The sequence below is a fragment of the Anomaloglossus baeobatrachus genome, chromosome 1, assembly GCF_048569485.1.
Source record: "Anomaloglossus baeobatrachus isolate aAnoBae1 chromosome 1, aAnoBae1.hap1, whole genome shotgun sequence".
In the NCBI taxonomy this organism is placed as follows: Eukaryota; Metazoa; Chordata; class Amphibia; order Anura; family Aromobatidae; genus Anomaloglossus; species Anomaloglossus baeobatrachus.
The window spans coordinates 654,308,989-654,329,111 of NC_134353.1; the positions used below are offsets into that span (position 1 = coordinate 654,308,989).

General features: G+C 44.6%; 1 protein-coding gene across 1 annotated transcript in view; it reads left to right on the plus strand.

Annotated features, from left to right (window-relative positions):
• The window catches only part of INPP5J (inositol polyphosphate-5-phosphatase J), a 60,301-nt gene that overhangs the window by 13,454 nt on the left and 26,724 nt on the right, over positions 1-20,123 (plus strand). The window contains exons 2-4 of the mRNA XM_075319949.1: positions 7,744-8,279; positions 10,607-10,714; positions 11,845-11,953. Of these exons, the coding sequence (XP_075176064.1) occupies positions 7,744-8,279; positions 10,607-10,714; positions 11,845-11,953 (753 nt within the window). The remainder of the gene's footprint in view (positions 1-7,743; positions 8,280-10,606; positions 10,715-11,844; positions 11,954-20,123) is intronic.

Sequence of the window (20,123 nt, forward strand, 5' to 3'; positions counted from 1 at the left end):
ATATTTACCTTCGTTACCAGCCTCCGCAGCTCTCACGCTGCTAGTGCCGGCTCCTGCTCCCTGCACACGCTAAGCTAAGCGGTGTGCGCTGGTAACTAAGGTAAACATCGAGTAACCATACCCGATGTTTACCTTAGTTACCAGTGTCCGCAGCTTCCAGACGCCGGCTCCGTGCAAGCGCAGCGTCGCTTGCACGTCGCTGCTGGCTGGGGGCTGGTCACTGGTCACTGGTGAGATCTGTCTGTTTGACAGCTCACGAGCGACCATGTAGTGACGCAGCAGCGATCCTGACCAGGTCAGATCGCTGGTGGGATCGCTGCTGCGTCGCTAAAGTGTGACGGTACCCTAAGAGTTGGGAGGCCCTCATAAAAATTTGAATCCGGCAATCCCACTAAAATTGTCAGGGTCAGATAACTTTTATCTATTTGTAAACAATCCTATCTTTTGACTTAAGGCCCCGTCACACTAAGCAACTTACCAGCGATCCCAACAACGATAGGGATCGCTGGTAAGTTGCTAGGAGGTTGCTGGTGAGATGTCACACTGCGACGCTCCAGCGATCCCACCAGCAACCTGACCTGGCAGGGATCGCTGGAGCGTGGCTACACGAGTTGCTGGTGAGCTCACCAGCAACCAGTGACCAGCCCCCAGCGCCGCGTGGAAGATGCTGCGCTTGGTAACTAAGGTAAATATCGGGTAACCAACCCGATATTTACCTTGGTTACCAGCGCACGCAGCTACACGTGCACACTGAGCGCTGGCTCCCTGTTCTCCTAGTTACAGCACACATCGGGTTAATTACCCGATGTGTGCTGCAGCTAAATGTGCACAGAGCAGGGAGCAGCGCACAATGCTTAGCGCTGGCTCCCTGCTCTCCTAGTTACAGCACACATCGGGTTAATTAACCCGATGTGTCCTGCAGCTACATGTGCACAGAGCAGGGAGCAGCGCACAATGCTTAGCGCTGGCTCCCTGCTCTCCTAGTTACAGCACACATCGGGTTAATTAACCCGATGTGTCCTGCAGCTACATGTGCACAGAGCAGGGAGCAGCGCACAATGCTTAGCGCTGGCTCCCCGCTCTCCTAGTTACAGCACACATCGGGTTAATTAACCCCATGTGTCCTGCAGCTACATGTGCACAGAGCAGGAGCCGGCACTGACAGTGAGAGGGCGGAGGCTGGTAACAAAGGTAAATATCGGGTAACCAAGGACAGGGCTTCTTGGTTATCCGATGTTTACATTGGTTACCAGCCTCCGCAGAAGCCGGCTCCTGCTGCCTGCACATTTAGTTGTTGCTGTCTCGCTGTCACACACAGCGATCTGTGCTTCACAGCGGGACAGCAACAACTAAAAAATGGCCCAGGACATTCAGCAACAACCAACGACCTCACAGCAGGGGCCAGGTTGTTGCTGGATGTCACACACAGCAACATCGCTAGCAACGTCACAAAAGTTGTTCGTTAGCAGCGATGTTGCTAGCGATGTTGCTTAGTGTGACGGGGCCTTTCCTGCCTAGGGGCATGCACTTCAGACATCTAGGGAAGAAGGGAAGAATACTTTGGAAAAACGGAACACCCAAGTGTATAAAAAAAACTTGAATCTATCATTTTTATTTAATTTAGGCTACATTCACACATCTGTTGTAGATGTCAATGTGCCGTCTGATTTTAAAGGGAACCTGTCATGTGCAATATGCACCCAGAACCACAAGCAGTTCTGGGTGCATATTGCTAATCCCTGCCAAACCGTCCCTGCATCTGGTAGCACACATAAAGAGATCTTTAAAACAAAGTATTTCTAAAGATCCTTTATGATATGCTAATGAGCGCAGAGACTAGTTGCACGGGCATTACTCCCCCCGACTAGTCCGCCCTCCTAGCATATTAGCACACCCACGGGGTATGAATAAAAGCCAAGATTACTTACAAATTGCTGGGTGTGCACATGGGAGTGTGTGGGAGAAATATTATGCAGAGGGGAAGTGTGTGTGGGAGAGATATAATACAATAATACATAAGGGCAGTGTGTTTGGATATTATACAGAGGGATAGTGTGTGTGGATGTTATACAAAGGGGCAGTGTGCGTGAGGATATTCTACAGAAGGGCAGTGTGTGAGGGAATATTGTACAGAGAGCAGTGTGTGGGTGGGAATATTATACAGAGGGGCAGTGTGTGGAGAATATTATATAGAGGGGCAGTGTGTGTGGGGATATTATACAGAGGGGCAGTGTGTGTATGGGTATATTATACAGAGAGGCAGTGTGTGTGTGTGGGGATATTATACAGAGGGGAAGTGTGTGAAGTGACATTGTACAGAGGGACAGTGTGTGTGGGGATATTATGCAGAGGGGCAGTGTGGGAGAGATATTATGGGGAGGGGTGTTGTAGAGGGTGTATTATAGAGAGGGGTGATGTAGGAGGTGTATTTTTATGAGGTAAATGCTTCATTTTCTGGAACTTCAAATGTCCTAACACTTTCGGAAATTAAGGTGTGTATGTATATACAGTGCCTTGCGAAAGTATTAGGCCACCTTGAATTTTTCAACCTTTTCCCACATTTCAGCCTTCAAACATTAAGATAAAAATGTTAATGTTATGGTGAAGAATCAACAACAAGTGGGACACAATTGTGAAGTTGAACGAAATTTAATGCTTATTTTAAACTTTTTAAAAAAATAAATAACTGAAAAGTGGGGCGTGCAATATTATTCGGCCCCTTTAAGTTAATACTTTGTAGCGCCACCTTTTGCTGAAATTACAGCTTCAAGTCGCTTGGGGTATGTCTCACATCGAGAGACTGAAGTTCTTGCCCATTCTTCCTTTGCAAAGAGTGAACAGCAGTTTTGAGCTCTTTCCCCAGATTCTCGATTGGATTCAGGTCTGGACTTTGATTTGGCCATTCTAACACCTGGATACGTTTATTTGCGAACAATTCCATTGTAGATTTTGCTTTATGTTTTGGATGATTGTCTTGTTGGAAGACAAATCCCAGTCCCAGTCGCAGGTCTTTTGTAGACTCCAACAGGTTTTCTTCAAGAATGGTCCTGCATTTGGCTCCATCCATCTTCCTATCAATTCTTCCCTATCCCTGCTGAAGAAAAGCAGGCTCAAACCATGATGCTGCCACCACCATGTTTGACAGTGGGGATGGTGTGTTCAGGGTGATGAGCTGTGTTGCTTTTATGCCAAACATATTGTTTGGCGTTGTGCCCAAATAGTTCGATTTTGGTTTCATCTGACCCGAGCAACTTCTTCCACATGTTTGGTGTGTCTCCCAGGTGCCTTGTGGCAAACTTTAAACAACACTTTTTATGGATATCTTTGAGAAATGGCTTTTTCCTTGCCACTCTTCCATAAAGGCCAGATTTGTGCAGTGTACGGCTGATTGTTGAGCTATGGACAGACTCTCCCACCTCAGCTGTAGATCTCTACAGTTCATCTAGAGTGATCATGGGCCTCTTGGCTTCATCTCTGATCAGTCTTGTCCTTGTTTGAGATGAAAGTTTGGATGGTCGGCCGGGTCTTGGTAGATTTGCAGTGGTATGATACTCCTTCCATTTCAATATGATCATCATAAATATAGAACGGAGGGCACTCACCACTTGAAGGCAGAAATCTTGTAATTATTTTTTACATGGAGCAGGCATAAAAGGACGGAGGAGAGAGGGACCGACCACACACGGACGACAGCTGTTTCGCACCGGCAACCGGCGCTTTAACAAGGGACTTGTCCCACCCTCATAGATCCTTTGCTTGATGATACTCCAAAGGTTCTCTATAGGGTTAAGGTCAGGGGAAGATGGTGGCCACACCATGAGTTTATCTCCTTTTATGCCCATAGCAGCCAATGAAACAGAGGTATTCTTTACAGCACGAGATGGTGCATTGTCATGCATGAAGATGATTTTGCTCCTGAAGGCACGTTTGTGCTTTTTGTACCATAGAAGAAAGTTGTCAGTCAGAAACTCTATATACTATGCAGAGGTCATTTTCAAACCTTCAGGAACCCTAAAGGGGCCTACCAGATGTCTCCCCATGATTCTGGCCCAAAACGTGACTCTTCCACCTCCTTGCTGACGTCGCAGCCTTGTTGGGACATGGTGGCCATCCACCAACCATCCACTACTCCATCCATCTGGACCATCCAGGGTTGCTCAACACTCATCATGATGTAAACAAGACTGTTTGAAAATTAGTCTTCATGTATGTCTGGGCCCACTGCAACCGTTTCTGCTTGTGAGCACTGGTTAGGGGTGGCCGAATAGTAGGTTTATGCACCACTGCAAGCGTTTGAAGGATCCTACACCTTGAGGTTCGAGGGACTCCAGAGGCACCAGCAGCTTCAAATATCTGTTTGCTGGTTTGTAATGGCTTTTTAGTAGCTGCTCTCTTAATCCGATGGACTTGCCTGGCAGAAACCTTCCTCATTCTGCCTTTATCAGCACAAACACGTATGTGCTCAGAATCAGCCACAAATCTCTTCACAGTACGATGATCACGCTTAAGTTTTTTTTAAATATCTAATGTTTTCATCCCTTGTCCAAGGCATTGCACTATTTGATGCTTTTCGGCAGCAGAGAGATCTTTTTTCTCTCCCATGTTACTTGAAAACTGTGGCCTGCTTAATATTGTGGAACATCCAGTTTTCCTTTTATTGGGCTCACCTGGCAAACTAATTATCACAGGTATCTGAGATTGATTTCAGTGATCCAAAGAACCCTAAGACATAATACCATCAATGAGTTTCATTGAAAAAAAAATAAAAAAATAATCGCTATGACAATTTACATAATAATTTGGAACATGGTGTAATAAAAATATATGTATACCATATATATAATATTGTCATCCAGCAGATGGGGATTGATGGGAACTATTAATGTGTCATTGGTGAGGATGTGGTGCATAAGTGGAGTTTTTACAAGAGTGGCGGTGAGACTGGAAGCTTTGAGTGTTGGAGGTAGAGCTGGGATGGAGCCTGGGCGGAGTCTCATGGAGCCCCCAAAATTCTGCCAGTATGGGGCCCTGAAATTCCTAGTGGCAGCCCTGCAGAGCAGTTACAGATACAAATGCCGATGATACAGTGGCTTAGTCAACAGAGTGGAGGCTTATCATGCTGACGTCTTGTTGATTGACCACTAGGTCCCTGCTGCCTAACTGGCTGTTAATCAGAATCTCGTTGGCTGTCTCGCCTTATTTACATAGCAGAGAAGCCGCTGCTCTGTTGTCACATCAGTAGAAGCAGTTAGGCTATGTGCGCACAGTGCGTTTTTCGCAGAGTTTTTGCGCGTTTTTCGGGTGTGTTTTTGGGCTCAAAACTGCATGATTTTGCTTCCCCAGCAAAGTCTATGAGTTTTCATTTTTGCTGTCCACACAACTTTTTTTTTAAGCTGCGTTTTTGAGCTTAAAAAAAAAATGGACATGTCAATTCTTTCCTGCATTTTTCTGCGATTTCCACCCATGCAAATTTTTTTTTCAAAGACACAGATATACTCTTTAAGTTAAAGTTCAGACAGTCTACCACCTACCGTTCTTAAAAACCAATGAGAAAAAAACCCGGATATAACATGGAGGCAGAACAGATTACACGAAAGATAAAAACGGTCCATTTTTGGGGGGATGTGTGGCGCCCTGGACTAGCCAGGTCGTCACAGGTAACACACAAACACCCCCACCCCCAACTAGACAGTAACATTAGTCAAACACAAAACCCTTGTTGCCTCCCTCCAGGGTCTGATGTCCACACCAGGTGGGGTGGAGCCAAGCGGTTGGCCCCACCCACCGAGGAGTTCACAGGCCTGGAGGCGGGAAAAGTGTCAGTTAGAAGTTGGAGTTTGAAGTGTGAGGAGTAAACACTTGGGTGTCTGGGTTTGTGGCCCAGGCACTGACAACAAGGTTGGCAGACGGTGGTGGCCGTCTGCAGGAGTGGTGAAGCAACGCGGAACCGTAGGACCGGGGTCGGGCGTTGGCCCGCCGGTACCGACCGGGGAGCGAAGTGAAGCCAGCACACACAGGCAGGGCCATCGGACTCCGACCAGGCTTGGAGCTGCCGACAATAATCAAATCCGAGTGTGACCGGAACCCCAGGGGTTTCCTAACAGCCAAAGACCCGATAGAAGGCAACCGCCCACACCGTGAGGATATACAGCTACCGCCTAAGGCTAGAGACCCAAGGGCCAGCGCCTGCGGGCAAACGGGCTCCTCCGGCATCCGTACACCGGGGAGCGGACTACCGTTGGGGATCCATCGTAGTCAAACAAGTACACAAAGGTGCAGGGAAAGACAGCCGCCATCACCTGTCCAGGGAGAGACACTGCAGCCTGCTGCGGGACCCGTCCATCCAGCCGTTTGGTTTACCGAGGACTTTGTGCATCTCTTACTGAGTACACCCGTGCCATCCGGCACCGCGCCGCGCTGTCCCTGCAACCCTGCACCTCACCAACCCTGCCTCCCCATCACACCACCGGGCCCCGGGACCACCGACCCCTACGCACGGAGGGGGAAAACAACATCCCAGCTGCTCCCCACCATCGCTCCCGGGATCCCTGTCACCAGCAGCGGTGGTGCCCATCTTCACCACAACCCGTGGGTGGCGTCACGGATTAAATTCCCCAAACCAACCACCCCTTTCACTCACGGGCGAGGAGCGCCGCTCGAGTCCCCAGATCCGGCCCACCGCTCGAGTCACCGAGCAGCAGCAGCCGCAGCAGCGCCGGACCCGAGCGTTAGCGAGCGCGCGTGGCGGCGTCCTCCCCGCCCGCGACAGATGTACAAAATGAAAACATATGTGTGAGTGTATTATATGGATATGATCATACCATTTTACCCTTTTTTATTTTAAATGCATTTGCATGCTATTTTTTTTTTTTCTAAAATAGGAAACTAGATAGACCCCTTAATAATCAAAGTAGTCACGGCTTCCGTTTTGCAGCAGTAGTGCAACAGATCTGTTTTTTCACACGAATACCATTTATCTATACCTCTAAATAGAATAGACAAATGTAATATGCAAAAGAAAATGTGAACATTATACGGTAAACGTTTGTATACATTAAGTTGTCTTTTTATCTCTATCTAAATTATGGGAAGAAAAATAAAAAGATAATCAAAATCCAAATATACACTTTTTTTGCCCCATATGAGTGCATTACTGTATCTACGTGTATACGTGTAAATGTATACATAAGTATGTGATGAAGTATTGGCCAAATGTGGTGTAAAGACAGACTAAGTAGAAGTATCCATATATTAAATTGCTGTTCCCATTAGAAGGGTTTTTTGGTTTATGGTATATCAGTAAATTTTATGGTTATTCCTACCCGTTCATTGGTGTGACAGGAATATCCGCATCCAAACATTGCCCACACCAAGTGAGTCTGAGCTCCACTGTCTCTGTAAAGTCCATAGTGTGCAGCGGCGTTGGCCATATTTGTTGCCCCACCTCCTGTGGCCTGCACTTGGATGCAAATATTCCCATTTTACCTATAAATGACCATTTAAAGAACAACCAGAATGTTTTAGTTTATTTCTTAGAATTAGATTATGATTATTTTAGACTTTATTTTCAGATATTACATAACATTTTGGTCTGTGAGGGTACCCTCTAAAAATCAATGGAATACGATCATATACTTAAAGTAAAATTATGGTATTTAACAGATGTGCTTCTTGACTAAGTCTTCTTTTGTCTAGTGATTTTGATAATGTTGACACTGTATGTTTTGTGCTTGCTTCCTAAAGATGGATTCACAACTTGTGTTTGTTGCTCCACCATCTCCAGAGTTGTCAACAAGGCCTGTGTCTTTGACTTCTCCTCGTCTTAGTCCTGCAGGATCTGGTAGATCCCAACCTGAAGGTTCTAGCTGTTCACATACTTCACTTCCGGTAGGACAACTGTCTATTCGTCCTTTAGCACCTGTGGGATCTTCTGCTCCTGACCGGTCTCAACCAGAAGGATCCTTGAGACTTCTTCCTTTGGGTTCTCCGTACAGTCCGAAAGATGAATCTGGCAGATCACAACCTGAAGGATCTTGTCCAGGTCTTTTATCTCCAAGTCATCAATATAGGCCACTTCCTCCTTCACCATCCTCTCCTCGTCGATCGCCAGTTCCAAGCCCAAGAGGATCACCACAGCCTAGCAGATCCCAAGCTTCTCCACGCCCAATTAGATCTCAGGAACCTTGTGTGAGATTTAATTCTAATCCATCACCTCAAGTTGAAGTAGACAAATCATTTTTTAATAGTGCTGAACTAAGCAAAGCAGGAGAGGATTTTAGGTAAATTAATTAAAATAAATCAGAAAGTGCAGCGATAGAACAATATTAATAAAATGCACTCATTTGGTCTAACTTCATTATAATAGCTGAAACCTGATTATATCAGTCCTGAAGTTACTAACCCTGTGTTTAATTTCATTTTTTATTTCATTTTTATTTTTTTTATACATTGTATTTGATCCTTTTCTTCAGCAGTACCTCCAACAAAAGGCTCTTACCTCTTCTAGTATATAGGCACACAGTGACATCTTTTGACCCTAGGCTAAAATGAAAGAAAAATCATTTTCATTTGCGATGTCTTTACTGTGCATTTTACCATGCTTTTATATACAATCAGATCTGGCCTCGCTTTGTCTGAATGATAGATGTGTTTGACGCATACACAAAATGTAGAGGTCCATCGCAGTATGAGCCTTTCTTCACTCCTTGCTCCTCCTATTGTTACTTTACATGCAGAAGGAACGCACTAAGGCTATGTGCGCACGTTGCGTACAAGCCCTGCAGAAATTTCTGCAGCGATCTGAAGAGCACATGTGCGCTTTAGATCGCTGCAGAAATGTCCGTAGTGAGCGCCGATTCCATGCGCTCTGCCTGCAGCTCCTGCCATAGACAGAGCAGGAGCTGCCGGCAAAGCGCAGGAAAGAAGTGACATGTCACTTCTTTTTGCGCAGCGCTTCGGCAGTAGCCGAAGCGCTGCGCTCTTAAACGCCACGTGCGCACGGCCCCTGCACAGTCTCCATAGACTGTGCAGGGGACGCAGGACGCATGCAGTTACGCTGCGCTACAAAGCGCAGCGTAACTGCATGTTTTTACGCGACGTGCGCACATAGCCTTAGACATTATTGCACAACGAGGGTTTGATTGTAGCCTGTCACCATGGAGAAAAATCTGAATCCAAGCCGTACAGTACAGTAGCCTAATATTAATTGCAGAACTGCAGTCTTTCTGTAGAACATCTCAGCAGGTAGAAAGTATCTAATGTATTCATAAAAAGACCAAAAGGGTGAATGGACACACCAAACAAAATGACCAATAAAAAGCCATTTGAGAATGCACAATGACACATTAATGACACAAGGGCTATTAGAGCTCCAGGAGACTGATCCGGCAATTGATGATAATAAGCCAGTTACAATGTAGGGCCACAAGAGTTAACTAACTGGATGAGGATATAACCAATATTAGCACACGTGCAGGAAAGGCCTAAAAAGCCTACTATAGATATAAAATAGGAATAATCTCGCCAATATCCAGGCGATGTTTCAGGAAATATCCTGCATCATGGAGGGAAGGAGGGGGCATTCATTCAAACAGCCACACAATACCTCAAATTTTAATAGTCCAAAAAGCGGTGCCAGACATTTGGTACATAATGCCTCTCTCTAAAATGAAGAAATCATTTTGCTATGAAATATGCATCCGGGGCTGCTGCTTACTTCTTCTGTCGCTGACCTTATGGGAAAAGAACAGATGATGGGATCAGCACTTTTTTAGCTTACATTCTGAGTAGAGATGAGCGGATCTGGGAAGATTTGAATTGGCCAAATCTTACGGATTTAACCGGGAAAATTTGGAGTGAATTTATTCTCTGTGAATTGAAAGACCCTTTTTTATGCTCTGGGGATTGGAGAGATAAACTTAAGATGTAAAAAAAAAGTGACAACTAATACTTACCTCACTGTTCCCCGTAAGTTCCTCTTATCACTACCACCGATGATGAAACCCTAGGTGTCCTCACACTGCATGTGCAGAGATGTTCTAGCCTAGAATGAGCGCTGTAAGGTCGCACGTCATGATGTCACGATGTGCGCAGAAACTTTATGACGCTCACTCCGTGCTGGGGAGTCCCGTACAAGCAGTCTTGGCCTAGCATGGAGATGCCCAGAGTTTGTGTGGTGCGGCAGTCAAAAGAGGCGCCGGGGATCATATGGGGGAGAGTGAGCAACAGAGGTAGCTAGAGATGTGGGCGATTAGGTTTAACCTTTTACTGGCCCTGTATGGTTCAGAAAGTATGCTGAATTTGCACAGAGCGAATTACAAAAACCCTGCGCTCTGTAGAGTATGGATTTTTGTAAAATACACATATAGTTCAATTCCACTCAGATAAATTTGCCCAACTCTCATTATGAGCATGCATTTGTGTCCAGAAATGCAATTTATAGTTTGCAATCTGATTCATTGCATTATTGCATGTAACGCACATATGATACATTCCCCAAACTACATTCATTTTTAATTGTGTATTTTTGTTTACCGATGCTATCATTTTTAGCTATATATCATGTTCATGTTTTCCTGCTATTGTTGTACACTATGTTCCTGTGCAGGGTATATATTATCACATGGAATGTGGGCTGTTCTATGCCACCGTCAGACCTCACAGGTCTTCTCTGCCTTAATGCTGGAGATGGCAAGACCGATATGTTTATTATTGGGTAAGAAAATATCCTTTTTTTCTATATCTTACATGTTGCAATGATAAAAGCAAATATCTGTGCCCATTTTTAAAGGGAACATGACAGCTGATACATGCTGCCCGATCCACAGGTAACTTGTATCAGACACTGGCTGTATGATTTCAGCCATGTATGTATAACTCTGAAAAGCTGTGCTGCTTTAGAGAAACCCAGCTCAATAGTCACCGGGTACCGAGCCGCATATATACTAGTTGGACAGGTGGTTCCCTTGGGGCTTGTCACTGCCGGCGATTGACAGGTCTCTGCCTCCCTGTGTGTATAAGAACAGCATCAAACGGGGATAAGCTGCCGGGGACTCACCTGTCCGACTAGTCTCCTTTACGGCCCAATCCCCGGTGGCTATTAGTCTTTTTCTGAAAAAGCGGCAGTATTTCAGAGTTAACCAGCTGTTTATCATGACTACAGGTAATTGCCCTTTATCTTTTACTGACAGTATTATGGTCTAATTATGTCTGCGATTACCACTAGTATATGTTTGTACATTGTGATACTTGTATCTATATTTAGTTTTGAGATTTGCATTGAGTTCACCTATTGTTGGTAGTACTCTTATATCTGATCCATACACTTCTTGACCAGATATTTTTGGTTAGGTCATTATCACGTTAGCTACACTATATTGCACGTTATCTGTGCATCTAGCAATTGAGCACCGGTATTTTTTATTCATTTATTTAATTATTTTATACACTCTTTGCACATTTAATACTATTGTTTTGATTACCATTGCTTTGTGGCCGTTACACATTTTTTATCTTTATGTATCTTCTGCTGTTCTGGGCAATGCTTGATACTTTTTCACTATTTTCTCCCTTGCATAATATTTTATTTTCTTTGATGTTTAATAAAAGTATATGTTTTTTACTGCCAAGATTTGGCTATTTTTGTGAATCAGTTTTATACTATGAAATCGGACCTGCAAGATCCTTACCTCGCCTAACAATCAGTTGTTGGGTGACTCTATACACATAGACTTTCAGCTGAAATTAATACCGTCAATATTGGTGGGTTAGGCCAAAATTAGTCTAATGTGTATGTGGAACTTTGGTGTTTTCAGTTATCAGCCTGCTCATACTATCTTTCTTCAGGTTACAGGAGGTGAATTCCATGATCAATAAGCGTCTGAAGGATGCTCTGTTTTCAGACCAGTGGAGTGAAGTGTTCATGGATATTTTGAGCCCCTTCAGCTATGTGCTGGTGAGATCAGAAGCAGAAGAGCAGGAAGACCACTGCCTGCATTCTATCATATATATATATCTACTTATATATATATATATCTACACACATTTTATATATATATATATATATATATATATATATATATATATATATATATATATATATACACATTTTCTGTCTGTTTATTGTTGTGCTTGCGTTTGGTATATTGCCTTAATGGAAACTCATTACCGACATATATGCGGTATGTATGTAGTCACTATATATGAATACTATATGGACAAAATTATTGGTACACCTACACCTTACACCAATAAGAGCTTTTATGACATCTAATCTAAATCCATAGGCATTAATATGGAGTTTGTCATCCCTTTAGAGCTGAAATAGCTTCCATTCTTCTGGGGAGGGTTTTCACAAGATTTTGGAGTGTATCTTTGGGAGTGTTTGCTCAAAAATGCTTGGTTCATCCCAAAGGGACTTTTTGGGGCCCATTTTAATTTTTCCACATCAAACTTGCACAATCATGCCTTTATGGATCTTATGTTGTGCACTGGGGCACAGTCATGTTTGAACAAAAAAAGGACTTCTCCAAACTTTTCCAACAAAGTTGGAAGCATACAACTGTTTGAAGTGTATTGGGATGCTGAAGCATTAAAATGATTATTCCTATCTCCACAATATTATCCCAATATGTAGTAGGTGTCGGGCGGATACTGACAGCTTGGGACCCCTGTGCAAGAAATTGTGCCTGGGTCCCCACCCTTCTTCTATGGTGACAAAGCTGCAGAGTTATATCGTTTTATAAGACGCACCCCAAATTTAGAGCTCAAAAAGTAAAAAAAAAAAATGGGATCCGTCTTTTACTCCAGTGGTGTCTTACTGTAGGGGGGACGGCAGCGGTGGTGAAGCGGGGTCACAGAAATCAGTGGGTGCTGGAGTAGGGCGATGCTGGCTGCTGTGTGGCCGGCTGGGCTGGCTGCTGTGTGGCCGGCTGGGCTGGCTGCTGTGTGGCCGGCTGGGCTGGCTGCTGTGTGGCCGACTGTGCGACCAGCTGTGCTGGCTGCTGTGCGACCGGCTGTGCTGGCTGCTGTGTGACCAGTTGTGCTGGCTGTGTGAGGCAGGGTGGTACAGCTACTGTCCCAGATGCTGGTGGTGTCTACTTCAAAGAAATGCCCCTCAGAATCAACGCCTGTACAGATTGAGCTCTTAGCTCAATGACAATTCAAGATCTCATCTGCTCACGCGCTGACTCCTGGTGGCATTATTGGAAGATCGCATTGCCGACAGAGCATCTCACCCGCTGCACTGCCCTGCTCCACACAGCTCCGCACTGCCGCCAGAGCATCTTACAAGCCATACCACCCTGCTCCACACAGCCCCTACCGCAGCCAGCACAGCCCCGCCAACAGAGCATCTCACCCGCCGCAGCCAGCACAGCCCCGCACCGCCGACAGTGCATCTCACCCGCCGCAGACAGCACAGCCTCGCACCGCCGACAGAGCATCTCACCCGACGCAGCCAGTACAGTTCCTCACCTCCGACAGAGCATCTCACCCGCCGGAGCCAGCACTGCCCCGTACCGGCCCTCTCCACCCACCCCCAACCGCAGCCAGCACAGTGCCCATTCTCCACCTCCCGGTAAGCTACATTCGGATTTTAAGAAACACCCCTCATTTTCCTGTCAAATTTTTGGGAGGAAAAATGCGTCTTCTAACCCAAAAAATACGGTGTATGTGTATACTGTATATATACACAGTAATAATATATATATATATATATATATATATATATATATATATATATATATATATATATATATATATATATATATATATATATATATATATATATATATATATATATATATAATCTCCCTCACGACATCTCCATACTCTACAACCGTAATATACTACATAACTACACTCCCCATATACTACACCTGTAATATACTACATCACTACACCCCCTATATACTACACCTACAATATACATAACCTCACAGCTCTATATACTACACCTGCAATATACATCACCACACTCCCTATATACTACACCTGCAATATACATCACAACACCCCTTATATACTACACCTGCAATATACATCACTACACTCCCTATATACTACACCTGCAATATACATCACTACACCCCTTATATACTACACCTGCAATATACATCACTACACCCCCTATATACTACATCTGCAATATACAACACTACACCCCCTATATACTATACTTGCAATATACATCACTACACCCCCCTATATACACCTGCAATATACATCACTACACCCGCTATATGCACCTGCAATATACATCACTACACCCCTATATACATCACTGCACCCCCAATATTAGTCATCACTCACCTCTCCCTCCTTATTGTCCCCTCCACATGCTATTAGGGACCCCTCACCTCTCCATAGCAGTCCCCGCGGCTGCTGCTCTTGTAGGGGTCCTGGCCACTCCTTCTCCTGTAGGGTCCCCGGCCGCAGTTTCTCCTGTAGGGGGCCCTCACCGTTGCTTTTCCTGTAGTGGCCTCCGCAGCTGCTGCTTTTGTAGGGGCCCCCACCACTGCTTCTCCTGTAGGCGCCCCGGCCGCTATGTCTCCTGTACGTGACCCCTAACTCTGCTTTTCTTGTAGTGGCCCCCGCGGCGTCTCCTGTAGGGGGCCCCCACCGCTGCTTCTCCTGTAGGGGCCCCTGCTGCTTGTATGGGTCCCGGCAGGGCTGCTTCTTGTCCTGCCGGTACTTTCTCTGTGACACACGCTCGCTCTGATGTCGTCAGTACGGTGCTCGTGTGTCACAGAGAAAGTGCCGGCAAGAAACAAAGGACAAATTCCTGCGTTCCGCTGCCTGCACTGACTGTGCAAAGCTACAGGATTGCTCCCTGCCCCGCACGCTACTTGTGATGAGGGCGATCTGACCAGGGGCCTCCTGGAGCTCCGACAACAGGTCAGATTGCCCTCATTACTAACAGGCAAGCAAGGGCCCCCTGAGCTTTCGGGCCCCCTGAGCTTTCGGGCCCCTGTTCACCGCACCGGCTGAACCGGCGATATGTCCGCCAGTGGTAGGTGTAATAATAATTATAGCATATACCTCCAATTAGAAATGTAATATAGTTCTCCTGATTAGCTATGTTTCTTATCTCATGTTCAGGGAGTTAGCTACACATGTAGTGACAGTTAGTTAGTTGTTTGCTCTTGGTCATAACCATGGATGCCTAAGCTGCAATGCCCTGCACATGAGGTAATTGACATTGCTATATCAATGATACTGCATTTCTAATTGGAGGTATTTGCTAATATTATTATTATTATTATTATTACACCTACTATATATTAGGATAGGATCTTGGAGATGGGAATATTAGACATTAGCCCAATCCCCATTGTCTTTAGTTCCAGTGAAGGGAAACCTTAAGGCTAGGGCCCCTTTTGCGTTTCCACCTACGTTTTTGGTGCTTTTTAGGTCCGTTTTGAGAAGCACCTTTTTCATGCCAAAAGGCATGCGTTTTGATTTTCCAGCATAGTCTATGGAAAATGGGGATTTCTAGACCCCACTTTGCGTTTTAAAACGCTGCGTTTAATTTGCATATTTTGTGGCAAAAACCATGCGTTCAAAGAAGCAGCATGTCCGTTGTTTTTGCTATTTTGGGTGCGTTTTGCTAACATTGAAGTCTATGAGAAATGGCAAAAAACAAGATTCCAGCAAATTCCTGCGTTTTACCTGCTTTTCTAGTGCAGAAAACATGCGTTTTGGACTTCAAAAACGCATGCTTTTTGGACATCAAAGTAATGATTTCATATGTCCCTTTACACACACACATAGTCCGACAATTAAAAATAATAAATTTACTAAATTATTGCTATTTTTCCAATAAATATCATATTACCGCTATAATTTCATTAAATTAATCTATTTTCATTATTTTTCACAAAAATATAGATTTGTTTCTTTTTTCCAACTTTTTCATTGAGTTTGACTATTTAAACTTTATTTAGCAATGTCATGATGTTCAAAACGCATCTATCAAAACGCAGGTGGAAAAGCAGGTAAAAAGCGCTGAAAACGCATCTAAAACGCGGTAAATACGCATGCGTTTTCAGCGCTAAATTTCTGAAAAAGGCAACTTTTGTCAAATCAATTAAGCCCAAAACGTGCGTTTAGAACTGCAAGTAGGTGAACGCAAAGTGGGGCCCTAGCCTAAAAGAATATTCCCATCTCCAAGATCCTGGAGACACAATGGAGAAGACTGAGCGGCATCAACGTGTGCGCACGCGCACTTACCGCTCATAGTTTTCACCGATTGATGATTGGGGAGATGTTGATCGCATATATCTGATTTCGGACTGCCGATCTCATTGTTCTCCTGGAGATATGAAAGAACATAGGAGCACTTGGCTGAGCGAGCACTCCTGTGTATGGGAGAATCAGCTGAGAAGGCTGATGGTATCTTTGAGCTGACAGCCATCTAAGGCTGGAGTGACACTTGCGAGAGACTCGCATTGCATCACATCACTAGGCACGGCCTGCCGCCCTCCGGACAGGAACGTCTCAGCTGCATAGAAATACATGCAACTGACCCACTCCTGACAGGAGTGTGTGGCCATGCTGGGTGATGCGATGCAAGACTCGTAGGGGTCTCTTGCAAGTGTGACTCCGGCCTAATATGTATGGCCCAACCCCACTGCATTATCTCTCCTCCACCAAACTTAAAGTTGCCACAATGCAGTCAGGTGGGTAAAGTTCTCTTGGCGTTCACAAAACCCAGCCTGTCCATCAGATGCCAAATAGAGAAGCGTGATTCGTCAATTCACAGAACATGTTTTCACTGCTCCATAGACCAGTTGCAGTGTGCTCTCCACCATTCCATGTAACACTTGGCATTAGGCTTGCATTTAGATGCTGAGACACAGAGATCCATACTAACAAATGTCCAGTGAACAATTTTTATGCCTATGTTAATGTCAGAGGAGATTTGGAGCCCTGCATTTATCGAGTCAGCAGAGCATGGGGACTTTACTGCACTGTGCTCCTCAGCACTCAGTGACCGCTCTGTGTAACCAGTCTTGAGTGACAAGTCACACTGCTCCACCTGGCATCTGAGTTGCTGTAGTTCCTAAATGCTTACACTTTTCAGAAATGTCATCAACTGACGTCTTACAATGGTGACATTCTATTACAGGACCACACTGGTATTGAGCTCCTCAGATTCACCTACTCTGTCACAATTGTTAGTAAATTCACAATATTGGAAATATCACTGCAGACTAAATGTGCTTATGGGAATGAAGATGCCTTTGTAGTAAAATGAAGGTGTTAGTTCACAATAACATGTTTTAGCCTCGAATCGGTGCCTTTCCCAAGGTACAAAAACATTTGTTTTTTCTACCTTGAGAAAGCTGCTAGTTGGGGTGCTGAAACGCTTTTTTGGTGTTAATAAAAACTGTAATTTTACTACCAAAGCTTCTTTATTCTGCCATGATTGTTCCACTATTGTAAATTGTTATCTGGAAGAACTTCTATTCCAGCCACGAGGCTGCAGCAGCGGATATTAAAGATTTTATACATGTTATATCTTCAGGTGAGCGTCACCATCATACCCACCCCTTTTTTATTTTTCTTGCGGTATTGCCCTATTTTGCATTTCTGTCCCAATTCAGACTCCACAGACGTTAGTAAATGTAGACTGCATGACTATGGGGTGGATTTTTTACCATTGGACAATGGGACTGAATGAAAAAACCTGAATGCAGTGATGCAGAGGCATTAAAATTCTTTTGTCCATACAGTGTATATAGAAATTGCTGCTTCACTAGTCTTCTTGACAGCATAATTAACGGTAATGAAAAGCTTGAATAAAATGTTTCCGGAGAGAAGTATCCTTGAGATACATTTTGCTGTGTTGCAGCTCCGTAATGCCAGAAATGTAATGCATTCCATGGAATGGGTTATTGTTGGCACGGAGCTTTTTTCTGCATTGTCATTTGTCAGAAGAACTGATTACTTTGAATGATAGATTTGCGGTGTAATGTAAATTAGTTCATGTTACCTTTATTTACAAGGCATGGTCATGTTATTTTTTTAGGAAGCATTTACATGTGCAAGGTCAACTCAGAGGGATTCTTGATAACATTTCACTTTTGATCTTGACGCGATGCATCCAGTTAAAATATACCAAATAAAAACTGAAGTGCCTATATGGTGCTTTAGAGTTCTTTATATTCATAGTTTCTCACAGTTTCTGTATGTCCTGATGAATGAAGTCTCTGAGTAGCACTTGTATATTACAGTATATGCGGTGACACAATGGAATGACTTCACTCTGTAACTGGAATTGTATTGATTTACCTGTCTGATTAATGCAATGAGGTCGGAAAGTAGTGAAGATATCTGATTATAGCAGAGCTCTGTACACGCCATTCAGCATATCTTTGTGCCCAATCCGTCACTGCATTTTTGCCTTTGTTTTGGTGTGAATATCTTTTAGGCCTCTTTCACACGTCAGTGATTCTGGGACGTTTGTGCTTTTTTTTAAACGTACCAGAATCACTGACATACGCAGACCCATTATAATGAATGGGTCTGCTCACACGTCAGTGATTTTTCACTGCACGTGTCTCCATGCGGCGTACCCGCGTGTGCGTGATTGCCGCACGGAGACATGTCCATTTTTTTCTGGCATCACTGATGTCCCACGGACCACGCAGTGGTGTGGTCCGTGAAACACGTGCCAGAAAAAAATGTGCTTTTAAAATAAAAAACATTTTAACTCACCCGTCGTCCAGCGATGTCCTCTGCAGCCCATTCTCCCTGCTGCTTCTGAGCCGGCTCATTATTGTCGCGCATATTCATGATGCGCGACACAGCCGACCCGGAAGCAGCTGCTGCGGGGGTCAGCGCCGGCCGGATGCTGCACCGCGGGAGCGATCAGCACCATGGAGAGCGGGAGCGGGCGCAGGTGAGTTGATTATTAAGTGCAATCACGGGCCACAGAGAACGGAGCCCGGATTGCACTTAGACAACCCACGTGTGCCGTGATTCACGGCACACGCAGGGACATGTGCGTGTTTTACACGCCAGTGAAAAACGTCATTGTTTTTCACTGACGTGTGAAACGGGCCTTAAGAGGGTCAAAGTCTACAAGGGATGGGTGAGGCTACAGTAGGTTATGGTAGAGATGATCGTGCGGTGCTATATCAGACTGAGGATTATTGCAGGTTGTAGGCTTGGCGGAAGAGGTGGGTCTTCAGGTTCCTTTTGAATATAGCACTGGCTTTAGGTTATATAGGAAAATTCTGGTGGTTGGTCATCTTTCATGAATTTTTAACTTGTGACAAGTTCATTAAATAATTTGTGCCTTTTTCAAAGTTGTCTTTTGTGGTTTACTTTTCCGATTTTACATTAATGTGGCATTTCCAGATATATTCGCTAAATTCATCAAATGCGACTTTTTCAAAAGTCACTAAATTTTACTCATATGTTCTCCAGTCCACTCCTGGAGGTGATTTTATATGTTTCAGTCATTTGGCATAAGGTTTTGCTCCATTTTGTGAAATGTGTGACTTTTACACTAAAAAGTCAAAGACGGAGAAAAGAGCCTTTTAGATTTTGCTTAAAATGTATAACGCGCTCTTTTGAAGAATTTTGAAAAAGTCGTATTTGATAAATCTGATTAAAACATCTGAAAAGCCACATTGATGTACAAATCAGAAAACTAACTAAATGAAAAAGATAACTTTGAAAAGGGAGTAAGGCTGCTTTCACACATCCGGTTTGAGCAGTGCGGCTCAATCCGGCTGTGAAGCCTATGCAACGGATGCGGTGAAAACACCGCATCCTTTGCATAAGTTTTTTACATGCGGCCGGTCCGGTTTTTGCCGCTTGCGGCATGCTACTGAGCATGCGCAGTGGCAAAAAACGCATGCGGCGGCCGGATGCGTTTTTTGCCGCATCGCGCCGCATCCGGCATCCATAGGGATGCATTGGGAAAAGCGCCGCATCGGCCGGATGTGGCGCGATGCGGTTTTTTTAGCCGGAGCAAAAAACGTGCCAGGGAACGTTCCATCCGGCCGCCGCATCGGCTAAATCTGCCGCATGCGGCAAAAAACGGACCGAACGCAAGCCCATGCGGCACAATGCGGCACTAATTAAAGTCTATGCAGGAAAAACGCAACCGG